General features: G+C 41.1%; 1 protein-coding gene across 1 annotated transcript in view; it reads right to left on the bottom strand.

The window, feature by feature from the left end:
• Nucleotides 1-5,490: 5,490 nt before the first annotated feature.
• The window catches only part of GLT1D1 (glycosyltransferase 1 domain containing 1), an 86,339-nt gene continuing 78,785 nt past the window's right edge, over nt 5,491-13,044 (bottom strand). The window contains exon 12 of the mRNA XM_039505476.1: nt 5,491-7,975. Within this exon, the coding sequence (XP_039361410.1) occupies nt 7,829-7,975 (147 nt within the window). The 3' untranslated portion in view covers nt 5,491-7,828. The remainder of the gene's footprint in view (nt 7,976-13,044) is intronic.

Here is a 13,044-nt window from a genome sequence, read left to right as displayed (position 1 = left end):
CACACTGCCCTAGCGGCAGTAATGGTTCTGTGTTGAAAAGGCTTGAGCAAAGAATAAGTAAAAAGGCAAGAAATCTTCCAGTGCCGAAGGATTTACCTTGGCAGCTATGGCTGGGAGCCTTCCTGCGCCAGTGCAATCCTAAATACATCCTGGTGTTTGATTCAGACAAATGACCGTTGCAAGGAGACACATGTTGTAACAGCAAAGCGGGGAGGATGCAGGTAGTAACAAGGGACTAATATTACTCCACGGATACCCTTTAGCACCTTCCAAGACTAAACCGCTAACCATTATAATCAGCATGAAACAGTAAATGTAATTGCCAAGCTGACTTGTGTCAGGTTTGTAACCCTGCTTGGAAAGGGGCTATACCAGGTCCTCGGGAGGTCGGCGAGAGGGTTGACATGGTATTAGGGCACGCTGGATATGTAGGGCACCTATTGGTAACATTCAGCTGTATCAGAAAACTGTTCTTAAACTTGCCCAGCCTCCTCTTACCTGGCAGGTTTCTTGGCATGTGCACAAGGGACATTTTTCCTAGCTGATCTTCCATACAGTCCTTAAAGAGTTAAACGACAGCCGATGCTCAGCCAGTGCAAGCTTCTTTTAAATCCTGTTACAAATTGTGGGCCAGAATGTGAGACCCTTCCACTGAACATTACCTTACTCCCGGGTCTCGTTGACTTAAATGACTGTGGGCTATAAGGTGCCATTCAGCAGGAGTAAAAGCAGTGATAACTTTAATGTATCATCTCTTGCATTAACATCCTTAAAATTTTAGGCTCCAGTTCTGCAAATGTTTAAGCCCCTGCATAACTTTACATATGTTAGCATCCCATTTTAATGTGAAGTTACCTAGCTTCAGCCTTGGGGCCTTAACTTTGGACAATGCTGGGAAGAATCATAGAATATCAGGGTTGGAAGGGACCTCAGGAGGTCTTCTAGTCCAACCCCCTGCTCAAAGCAGGACCAATCCTCAGACAGATTTTTTGCCCCAGATCCCTAAATGGACCCCTCAAGGATCGAACTCATAACCCTGGATTTAGCAGGCCAATGCTCAAACCACTGAGCTATCCGTGCCTCCAGTAACTATGAATACTTGGGATACATCCTCAGACCGATACAGCAAGCAGCCTCATGCAGTGGGCAGCAGAGATCCACTCGTGGTTAGAGTCTAAACTTTCAATATTAAAGCAATGGCTTGAATGGCTTGCCAGTTACAGAACCAGTTTCTCCTCCCTTGGTTTTCACACCTCAACTGCTAGAACAGGGCCTCATCCTCCCTGATTGATCTAACCTCGTTATCTCTAGCTTGCTTCTTGCTTGCTTATATATACCTGCCACTGGAAATTTCCACTACTTGCATCCGAAGAAGTGGGTATTCACCCACGAAAGCTCATGCTGCAAAACGTCTGTTAGTCTATAAGGTGCCACAGGATTCTTTGCTGCTTCTACAGAACCAGACTAACACGGCTTCCCCTCTGAATATTAAAGCAACTAGACTCGGACCAACCAGAGCAGAAGACGGAAGTGGAATAAATTCCAGGATGATGAAATTACTCTGGACAACTTAATGAAAAAAATTTCCAGCTCCCACTGAGCCATTAAATGATTGATTTCCACATGGAAGCACCCATCCCTTCGGACAAGCCTCTGACAAAAATGTTTCTTTCTTTTCTTGAAGAACTGCTCTTGACCAAAAGATTAAAAAGAGAGCGAGAAAGGGACAGAGAACAGGCTACAAGCCCTACTACACAACAGAAAAGATAGCATCAGATAAGATTAAGCCATGGAAAAGAGGGTAACGATTGATCAGATTTTCACATTCAATTAGCAGAAAGGGTCTAATTGCAACATTTTTTAGTTCACTTGGTGTTCAGGATAATCTGATGGAAAATTACAGTTGAAGAAGAAGCACCAAGAGCTTTTAAGTCTTAAAATAGAGTTTAACATCTTCCTCTGATTTTTTTTTTCAAGCGCTGATGTTTGAACTAGCTTAATAGCAAGAGAAAAGAGCTTGTCTCCTTGAGATCAGAAAGTAACTACCTTTGGCTAATTTGGTAGCTCTGAGCCATCCATTAAGATTTTAAATCACTCTGGTCAATTTTGGATTGAAAGTGGCATCCCAAAGGGCTGCGATTAATCCACTGAGCCATCCAGTCTACTGCAAAATGTCAGATTTAACATGTACGAGTCTTACAGACATTTGGCATCTCTGATAAACTGACAACTGCTCAGTAGAATTGTTAACTTTTGCCACTTTGGAAGGCCAAATTTAAAATGTTAACTCTCTAAGTGCCATGAGACATCAATTATAGTTGAAGCCTGTCTCCCCAAAGAGCCCTCGTGTATTAAAACACTTACAGAAAGTGCTGCGGTTCCTCACAGCCCTTTTAATACTCTGGTCCTTGGGAGAGACCATTTTATTTTGTTTGGCTTTTAACTCCTTGCACATTACCGTAATGAGCCATATCTGAAAGGAAAGCTCGACTTTGCTCTCTTTAAACCCTTAAGGAGCTGTTTGTAAAGAATTTCCCCAATTCTATCAGGGCGATATTGCTGTTTTAAGAACCATTTCATATTCTGGCGCTGAAGCTGCTAGAACTAGTAGATGGTGCCGAGGCTGCACAATTCAAATTCTGAGTAAGATCTAACTACTCCAAACTCTGGGTATTCAGACTGTGAATGCTAGAATTAGGGGCCAGCCACAAAGGGCTAGATTCTGACTCAGCCTGTGTGCCCATGCCCATCCTTTGCACCCTTATGCAGGCTACTGGGACTTTACACACAGGGGTAAGTGGGGCTACTCACCTGCTTGCTCCCTCCCCAGAATAGGAGTCGAGCATAGGTGTCGAGAATAGGTAGAGGATTATATCTACTTCCTCCATTTGCTGGCCAAAGTATCTGAGCCAATGTTGGGGGGCAGAGTAGAGTAGTAATTGATTACTGGTATAGGCCAAAAGTAAATTACTAACCCCTGGGAGCAAGGGAGGAGGGAAAGAATTGTGTCTGAGTCATAGTGCTTCCTGGGGTGTACCTAATTGGATTAATTAACTGTACATGTTGAGGTCCTGAAATACAGTACCAGCCACAGGGGGAATACTCAGTGTGAGTCTTCCTGGGACAGGAACTGGAGCAAATCATTTTGGAGCCATAGCTGTTATTAAATTGAGGCTGGCCTCAGTTGCAGGACTTCACAGGGTAAAGGAAATGGCTCTGGAAAGAGAAAGCTAAGAGTCTATCATAAGGATGGGAGTAGAAGGAAAGAAGGCCTCGGGTCAAAAATTATTAATGTTGAATGTAAAATGAGCTTGGCTGTTTTAAAATTAATTGAGGTTGCATGAAAAGTCCATTGTGCCTTAGTTTATCCATCCGTCAAATGGGTCTACTATTTACCTCACAGGGGGATTATGAGGCTTAATGAGTATTTGTAATCCTTGGATAAAAGGCTGGATAACGTACGAAACATATATGGAGTTGGGTGTATAAATACACATTTATTGTGACTGAAAAATAGCCCCTTGCAAATACTGTAGCCCTTAGCTTCCTAATCTTAGCTAGACATGGTCTTACTGCTCCCAAGAAAAGTTAGGTGATGAATGGCATCTAAACTGAATGCCAGTGATCACTGAACAGTGTCACTGGATGATTGTATAAAATAGGCCAATGTGCTGTTGTCAATACAACTTGGGTTAGTTTTTAATACATATATTTCAGGAGGGTTGCTTGTTTTCATTCTTTCTGCACAGTTATCACATGTAAATGAGTGTATTGCTCTGTTTCCCGGATGCTTTTTTCATATGTGTAGATTAAATGCTGCATGAAAAATTGCATGTTAATTACGTTTTGTGGGTGTAGCATAATTTCTTACTTGAACACATTTTTTGCTGGAAGTACTGCAAATGGCATATTCAGGTACAATTTGACAAGGTGTAAAGTTGCTTGATATTTGGCAATTAAGGGTATTGCATTTAAAACAAGTTTTCTAATCATCACACCATTAACTCAGTACTTAGCGGTGGAGCTGAACTCCGGCCCGCTTTTTCTTTTAATGACCGTGCTTCTGCATATTTGTCAAAAGACGTGTGTTGTAGGAAGGAGTGGAAAACAGGTCACAGTAGTGCAGGTGGAGGATCAAGGAAATACAGACAGGGAAGTCCTGTGAGAGCTGTTTCTGGGACACTGGAAGTCAGTGGAACTATGTCCATTTATTCCACCTGAGCATATACCCCCTTGTGGTTCCCTGGAAGAGTTTCCTCTTAAATTCCTCCTTCAGGAGTTAACTTCCCATGGAAGAAGTGGGGGACTGGCTAAAAGAGAGACTGTGGCCTGCAGAGCTACATCACCAATGACTGGCAATGGCGCAGCCCACAGCAATGTTGGGCCTACAGTCTGAAATAAGAGTGGCCAGGAGTAACTGATAGGTCAAGATTCATATATGGTGGCTGGTGGCCATTAAACTCAGAACTCGTGCTGACACAATTATTTCTCAGCATCTACATGGTGGCAGACTGCCCCCAGAGAGAGATTTATATCATTGATTTCATGGGACCATTGTGATCATCTAGTCTGAATTCCTCCAGGCCATAGGACTTCCCTGTATTAGTTCCTCCTTCAAGTCCAATAGCCCTGGTTAAACTACATCTCTTTTAGAAAACCATCCAGTCTGAATTTAAAAACTGCCACTAATGGCGAATCCACCGCAATGGAGGTTCCAAAGTCGTTACAATGAGGAACAATTTGCATCTTATTTCCTGTCTGAATTGGTCTAACTGTGGATCTTGTTGTACCTTTTTCTGGCAGACTGAAGAGAGTGCTCATGAAATTTCTGTTCCACATATAGGTACTTATAGACTATCAAGTCACCCCCTAAACCTTCTCTCTGATAAGGAGCTGAGTCTATTTAGCTTAAGTCTTTTACTATAAGGAATGTTTTCTTTCAATCCTTGACTCATTCTCATGGCTCTTCTCTGAACCCTCTCCAATTTATCAACATCCTTCTTGAACTGGGGACTCAGTATTCCAGCAGCAATCGCACCAGTGCCAAATACAGAGGTAGTATTACTATTACTTTCTACTCTTACTCAAGAATTCCCATTCATACATCCAAGGATCGCATTAGCCCTTTGGCCACACTGGGAACTCATGTTCAGCTAATTATCTTCCATGATGCCCATGTCTTTTTCAGTGGCACTGCTTCCCGGAATCGAGTTGGCCATCCTTTTAGGATGGCCTACATTCTTTGCGCCTTTGTATTCTTTGTGTGGCCTTATACTTAGCCATAGTGAAATGCATATTGTTTGCCTGTGCTCAGTTTACCAAGCAATCCATACTGTTCTCTATCAGTGATCTGTCCTCTTAATTATTTACCCCTCACCCAATCTTTGTGTCATCTGAAAACTTTATCAGTAATTATTATACATTTGTTTCCAAGTCACTGATTAAAAATGTTAGCATCGGACCAAAAAACAATCCTTGTGGACCCCCATAGTTGCTTAATGATGATTTCCAGTTTTCAGTTAAATTTTGAGACCTATCATTTTAACCACTTTTTAATCAATTCATGTATGCCATGTTGATTTTGCATCATTCTAGTTTATCAATCCAGATTATGTGTCATACCAAGTCACATACCTTACAGAGGAATATTACATCGACACTATTACTTTTATTAACCAAACTCATCAAAAAGTGATATGAAGTTAGTTTGACAAGACTTATTTTCCATAAACCCATATTGATTGCCATTCATTATATTACCCTCCTTTAATTCTTTATTAATTGAGTCCCATAGAAGCTGTTCCATTATTTTGCCTTGGATCAATGTCAGGCTGACAGGCCTACAGTTAACTGGGTCATCCCACTTGCCTTTTTAAAATATTGGCACAACATTAGCTTTCTTTCAGTCCTCTGGAGATTCCCCAGTGTTCAAAGGCTTATTGAAAATCTACATTACTGGTCCACAGAGCGCCTTAGCCAGCTCTTTTAAAACTCATACATGCAAGTTATCTGCACCTGCTGATTAAAACATGTCTAACTTTAGATAGCGACTGTTTAACATCATCCTTAGTTACTGTGATTGGAAAAATCTATCATATGATATAAATACATCATCTTTTTTTCCTCAAATACAGAACAGAAATATGGATTGAAAACTTTGGCTTTTTCTGTATTATTTACTGGTCTACCATAGCCATATAGTAATGAACCAATATCTAGGACTGTTAAGATTCCTTTTGTTTGTTTTATATAATTTAAAAAACTTATTTTTATTTGACTGTACTGCCCACAGATTTCTCCTTGTGTCTTTTTGCTTTCCTCATTAATTTTCTATACTTTCTAGCTTCTAATTTATATGCATTGCTATCAACTTCTCCTTTTCTTCCATTTCTATTATAATAGATGATTTTCCTTCCCCTTTGAGCCAAGCTGTTTTTTACCAAAAACCATAAGAGCAAGAGAACATATATAGAACGAGCATTGCAGTCACTCCAGTTTTGTCCCCCATGGTTTGCAATGTCCCATGCTATTGAGGACAATACCAACTGAGTCAAACCACTCCAAATATATTACAATCGAAAATTAGAAAAGGTCTCAGAAGTGAATGAAGGACACTAAAATTACTCTTTTTCTTCAGGGCTGCTGACTAAACATTTGCAACACTACCATGGGGTCAATTGGAAAGCCAACATGCACAGTAAATTCATTAACACAAACAGGGAGTGATGCAAAGCCCAGTAAAGTCAATGGAAAGATTCCCACTGGCTTCGGTGGGGGTTGGATCAGGCCCATATATAGCAACTATAGTTTTCCAACAACAGATGTTTAAAAATTGTAAACGCTTTGCGTGTTTTAGAAATAGCAGCCTTCCTTGACACCAGACTGTGGAAAACCAAGATATTACTTGAACCACCGAGCAGTCAATAAGATTGGTTTGTGCTTCGTGTGGGCATTAGCAGGTCTTCTTAAAATACAATATCCTGTTACATTAAGTTCACAATAATAACTCCTGAAAGTCACTCATGACAAAAGTACCAAATTACATAAAAAATATAAATTACATTGTTGCTCCTTATTACAGCCTCCATCCATCTTTTGTAAGAACATTTGCCATTTGTGAGGTCCCCGAAGTTTGGTAATTTTTAAGAGGTAGTTGCTGTCTTCCAATAATTCATAAATAAAGTAGAATATGTAAACAGCAAACAGTGAGTACAATTTTTCATGCTCGAAAGCATCAATGTCTGTATTTCTCATTAGCTCCAGCCAGTTACATTCTTGATAAAAGTGCTAGTTGTGTGATTAATTTATGATCTTCCCCCTTTAAAATGTAGATCATGTAGGCCTGGCTAACATGCTTAATGTATTTATATATTTGATCATTCAAAATAGAGATGAACCCACTCTTTCAACATTATGTTTATCATTGACATATATCTGAATAAATTCAGATTAATTAAATTTGAGTGTAAATGCCTTAATCCGCATTAGCTTTGTCAGGCTACAACACAGTAACTGAGTTTGCATGAGTTCACTGTGGATGAAATCCACCCCTGTGCACAAGGAATAGCCCTCTTTTGAGACCCATATGATCCCACAATATTAAGAAATTGACATATTCTTGATTTCACTGGTGCCGCCCACCACTGGAAACAGGATGGTGAATTGGATGGACCACTGGTCTGATGCAGTATGTTTGTAAACTGGGCAAAGTCGAGTGGAACAATATGTCCATAATATGTGAATTTTTTTCTTTAAAATAATCTGATTACAGTGCCACCATTAAAGTGATACAGAATAAGATCAGTTTCCACATTTGATACCCAATGATTCACTGGAGTCTCAGGACAAGATTTTGATAGGTCTCTCTTTCACAGTTCCATGAGTGGTGTTTCTTCACATACGCTTTTGCCTTTGTCACAATTTCTCTTTCCAAAGTGGGGTCATTCATCAGACTTTTGGAAAGCTGGACAAACTCCTAAAAAGTTAAAGAAAAAATAAATGTTACTTGAGGTTCTACTGATCCCGAAACAATCCTGGAACTGCAGTAAAGCAGTTGAACTTAGAGTGAATACACACACCAAGCAGTTCAAGAACCATTCTTCAGAGCTAAGCACCATTTTATATATACGTACAGATCAATAAATAACACATACAGTTTTTAATCTTTTAAACAGCCCACCAACTAGAGAACTTAAAACCACGGTTAAATCCCTAGAGCGCTAAATCAGATGAAAATATAGACAATTTAATGAGACAGAAAAGTGTTTGAACACCCGACATTTACAGCAATGAAGTGTGCCATAGCTGGGTAAGAAGTTACAAATTCAACTGGTTTCCTGGATGACGGAAAGCTGGTAGCAGACAGTTTTGATCTAGGCTCAACTAGGCATATGCCTGGTTGCAAATGAGGCACCGTTAGCTAACTGCATGCTTTTAATGAGGTTGAGAAAAACACTTCACAAAGATGTCTATTGTATGAAGTAAAGAACACACACTCAGCGGCAAATTATCTGTATTGTGCCAGGGCCTGGATGCAAGATTGATCCAAGCTAATAAAGAACTGTTGCACTGTGTGGTGCTGGAGGCTCGTGACCTGGAAGCTAGGCAGCAGCTGGTGCACGGTAGCAAAAGCTCTGCAAAATGCAGTATATGAAATCCCTTTAGCCCTATGGGACTTGATAGAACAAGACACTTCCCTGGCCAGTTGCTCTGCCATTCCAATTTTGTTTTTAAGAAGTGAAGATACCAAACTAGTGAATGTGAGAGCTGATGTCACAGTTGGAGGCCTCTAAGTAAACGAATCCACCTCTGCATGGCCAGTCTGATTTTCTGCCATTAAGGGATGACTTTCAACATTGAAGCTGGATTTTAGAAGTAGCTCAAACCCACTACAGCAATGTGCACTAGCTTAGAAATGTCAACAGCTGTTAGATCAATAAAAAGTGAAGATCATTAGTTGCTACACAAATCATGATGAAAATCAGTGATAGATTCCAAGTGGAACAGAAGGGCATTTGGACACAGATGGCATTTTCCTGACAATAAGCTGTCAACTGTTAAGGAGAAGATCACTGAGGCCCTCTGACAGAGAGCTGAAAATACAAATAAGACTGAAATTTGGTCAACAACTCATTCATTAACCAACTGTACTTAAACTAAATTATACAGTTTACCTACAAAAAACTTGGTTATCAAAGAGTTCAGATTGCTGATGTAATTCATATGGTCCATGTGCAAAATATGTAACTACAGCATGACCACTGGGAACCAATGCTGATATGTGAAATCATACTGTACACATTCCAAGCACAGCCTTTGATACTCATTGACAAGACATGCAATGCTTTCAATATATGTATCTCTATGACATGTAGTTTATACAGTCAAAGAGGCACATATATTAGGGGTGCCTATGTTGGGTTTGCAAGTAAGTTTCAGAGTCAGAGTTATGGTGGATACTAGACTAAGTAAGGTGAATTCTCACGTCTTACATTCAGTTAAAGTATAGCTTCAATCTTGCATGAAGATCTACATCGGAAGACTGCTATGTTTGTATAGTGCAGAATTGGGGCCTGCAAAGGTAGCAGAAAATGTACATATGTTACCTTAGTTGGCCATTACCAGTCTTTTCCAACCTTCCAGAATTTTTTCAATGGCCATGTGACGAAGTGGGACTGTTCTTTAATGTTTCCTCTGAATACTGTGTGGGTGCCTCAGTTTCTGGCCAACACTCTGTTTCCTGGCAACTAATGACTGGTGCCCTTCCCCACTGCAAGGGAATGCTCAAGGTGTGGAAGAACAAAGAGGTCAGGTAAAAACCTGGCCCAGGAAATACACAAAGGCCAGAGAGGAAGGGCTGGGGAGGTTTCAGTTTGGAGCTGGCTGGGGACGGGGAGTGAGGGCAGACGTGGGGGTCTGGCTCACTGGGCCCCAGAATGGACCCGGCTGAGGGGTCCCGTTCTCTGTACCTACAAGCTCTGTTTTAGACCGTGCTCCTGTCATCTAATACACCTCTATTTTACTGGCTGGCTAAGAGTCACGTCTGACTGCAAAGTGGGGGTGCGTGCAGGAACCACTGGCTTTCCCATGAACCCACGTGGGCGGACTCGCTGTGGAAAGCGCACAGAGGGGCATATGCTAAATGATCCAAGGTCAAACCTAGGAAGGTAAAGCCGTGTAAGCTTTTTGCCCTAAAAACAGTCTGCTCCAAGGGAGAGGAGGCTCCCCAAAGTCCTGACTGGCTTTGTGGGGAGCAGTTCCAGAGCATCGCCTGGGGACTCCGTAACAGGCCATGCCTTAGTCATGTGGTTAATATTAAGCTTATATGAATCACATCAGCAGCTGTAATTCTAAATTAACTGAAGAAATTCCCACAAACAACTTTAATTAAAAAAAAAAAAAAAAGACCTCTGAAAATGTAACCTGGGTTGGGGGATGTAGCTTCATCTGAGGGATGTTCAATATTACCTACCACGTCAGGCTACTAGGTGTTCATGCAGGAAACATTATGCAAGAGGTTTATAAAGTTTTCTACATCACCAGGCTCCCCTCCTAAGGTTCACAAGAAAGAACAAAAGAGCTTCCTTACTTGAGCTAGCAGAGAGGACTGCATTAGTAAGGCTCCCATCCTGTAATGATACACAGGAGGGCATTTCACTACTTGAAGTGCACAGAAAATGAGCTCCCCTTCTGCATAAATGCCAAAGATTCATCTGAGGAATTCTCTGTACGTATTATTTCTTCTGGGTCCATTTGTCTTCCAGTCAGCATTATTAAACAGAATGTCCACTTGTGGGAAAGGTATCTGATTAATTCACAATGGGGCCCTTCACGAACTCAAAGATTCCTACTGGTGTGTTCATCTTTAGCAATATCTGTAGTTGTGAAGCCTCTGAATGGAATAAAAGTATTCCTGCAAAATGCTTTCAGAATTCAGGGAAGTGCTTCCCAAAGGATCTTCCAGCCAGCAGTGCAGATTAATAAGTTTGGTGCTATAATGATAACATCAGAGACATTTAATATATTCTCTTCTAAATCCCCTCTGCTTTCCCCATTCTTTGTTGCAGTTGTCAGCACCAGCATCCTCCATTGTCGTCCAGGATTGCAACCATCTCTGACTCTTCCTTTTTTGTCTCCCACTATATCCAAACCCTGCTGCCTTTTTCCCCCTTAACAACACACAAAAAAAATCTGATCTTTCTTGCCCATGTGGCCAAAATGCTTGTCCATGCCCATAGCCTCTCCCATCTTGACTATGGCAACTTACTACAGTCTAGCCCTCTAGATATGTACATTGCCTGTACCAGTCCATCCAAAACATGACTGCAAAGGTTATTTTCCTTGCTCGGTGACCTGATCATGTTAGAACACCCCCTATTCACCCCACTCCCTTGCATTCATCTACTGGCAACTCTTAAAATACAACATAGAGTTCTAACTTCACATTCTCCCCTTCAAGGCACAGCACAACCTGGACAAGCTTTCAAGACTTGTCTCCTACTGTGTTCCCAATTATTTCTTCTGTTCCCCCAATGAGTCCAATCTTGATAGTCCTTTCATTTCCGTCTTCCACAACCCATCTCTGTGCTCTTTTCCGTACTGCCGAGAACACACGGGAGCAGGATAAGTGGGAAAAGCCTTTAAATGCCTTCACCTATTTAAAGCCAATCTCTTACGCTATCATAACAATAAATAATCATTTTCACTCCACCACATTCCAACTTTAATTTTATGCTCCTGTGGAGGATTTTATTTTGTTTAAAAACAATTTATGTAAATTATACATATCAGAAGCCGCAATGTACCATTGCTTGATGAGTAGTTCAATTAATATTCTTTAAAAATATGTGGATACAGAGGATGAAAACTTGGAAACATGTAAGTGATAGAAGCAATGAGATATTGCCACACAGTTAAAATCCCTTTTGCTGGTGATCATTTCAGCATAATATTAAACATGAATCCAAAGAGGAAAGGGAGAGATGGCAAATGGATAAAGCCAGGACTTCAGCTGTAGCTGTTCTACTGACTCAGAGTGTAACCTCAGGCAAGTCACTCAAGATGAGATCTGAAGCCACAGTATTCTGCATTCATGTCACTAGGTTTCGGATCCTGCCCCTGGAGCATCAAATTTAGGGTCCCTCCATTTTTGGATGCTGAGCTTAAGACTGCAAGGGCCTGATATTCAGGTGGTCCCCACAATTCCCACTGATGTCAGCTGGAGCTGCAGTTGTTTGGCACCTCTGAAAATCAGGCCCCAGGTTGCTGAATCTGAGCATCCAAAAATGGAGGCAACCCAGAATTGGATGCCGCTTCTGAAAATGGAGTCCTTAATTTCTTTCTGCCTCCGTTCACCCATATAAATGTGAGTATAACAACACTTACCTACCTCACAATTGATATGTGATGTAAAGAGTGAAGGCTGAGTTGTTAATTACAGGGCAGAAAAGTTGGGGCAAACACTAGGATGCTTAGATTTATAAGTAATGTGACGCATGCCCTATTTCTGGACAGTAGCTATCCCTCTAGGCCCAGTTATCTTCAAAAGTAATGTCACTAATATGTTTCTCCCTCAGGCAGACTGGCAATTAGCTTTAAAGAAAATGCAAACAGCACATATAAAAAAATTCAGTACAGTATTTTGCAAACAGCCCTACAGACCCAGATGTCTTTGGCAGATGAACCCTGAAAATACAGCAGGCACCAAGCTAATAAAATGCATGTCCTCTGAATTACTGTAAGAACCAGGCTGGTGCCATTTCACAGCACAGACACTAGGCAATTAAGAAGTGTGTTTACACACACACACACTCACACTCACACTCACACTCACACACTCTCTCTCTCTCTCTCTCCATTTCCGCGGCAGGAGAGGAAAGGAACATGGAACTTAGTTCAGTGTAAAGGCAGGGAAGACAAATTCCAGCTATAAAAGTAAATGAACAATTAAGAATAGCAACGCACCTGCTAGTTATGGCAGAGCACAGCAGCTGCAGGGCAACAGATTGGTATTTCCCAACCACCTGAACAATCGTTGCTGGCATT

Source organism: Mauremys reevesii, linkage group 18 (genome assembly GCF_016161935.1).
Source record: "Mauremys reevesii isolate NIE-2019 linkage group 18, ASM1616193v1, whole genome shotgun sequence".
In the NCBI taxonomy this organism is placed as follows: domain Eukaryota; kingdom Metazoa; phylum Chordata; order Testudines; family Geoemydidae; genus Mauremys; species Mauremys reevesii.
Note: the sequence above shows the minus strand (reverse complement) of the source record. Positions and strands in the feature narration are given on the sequence as shown.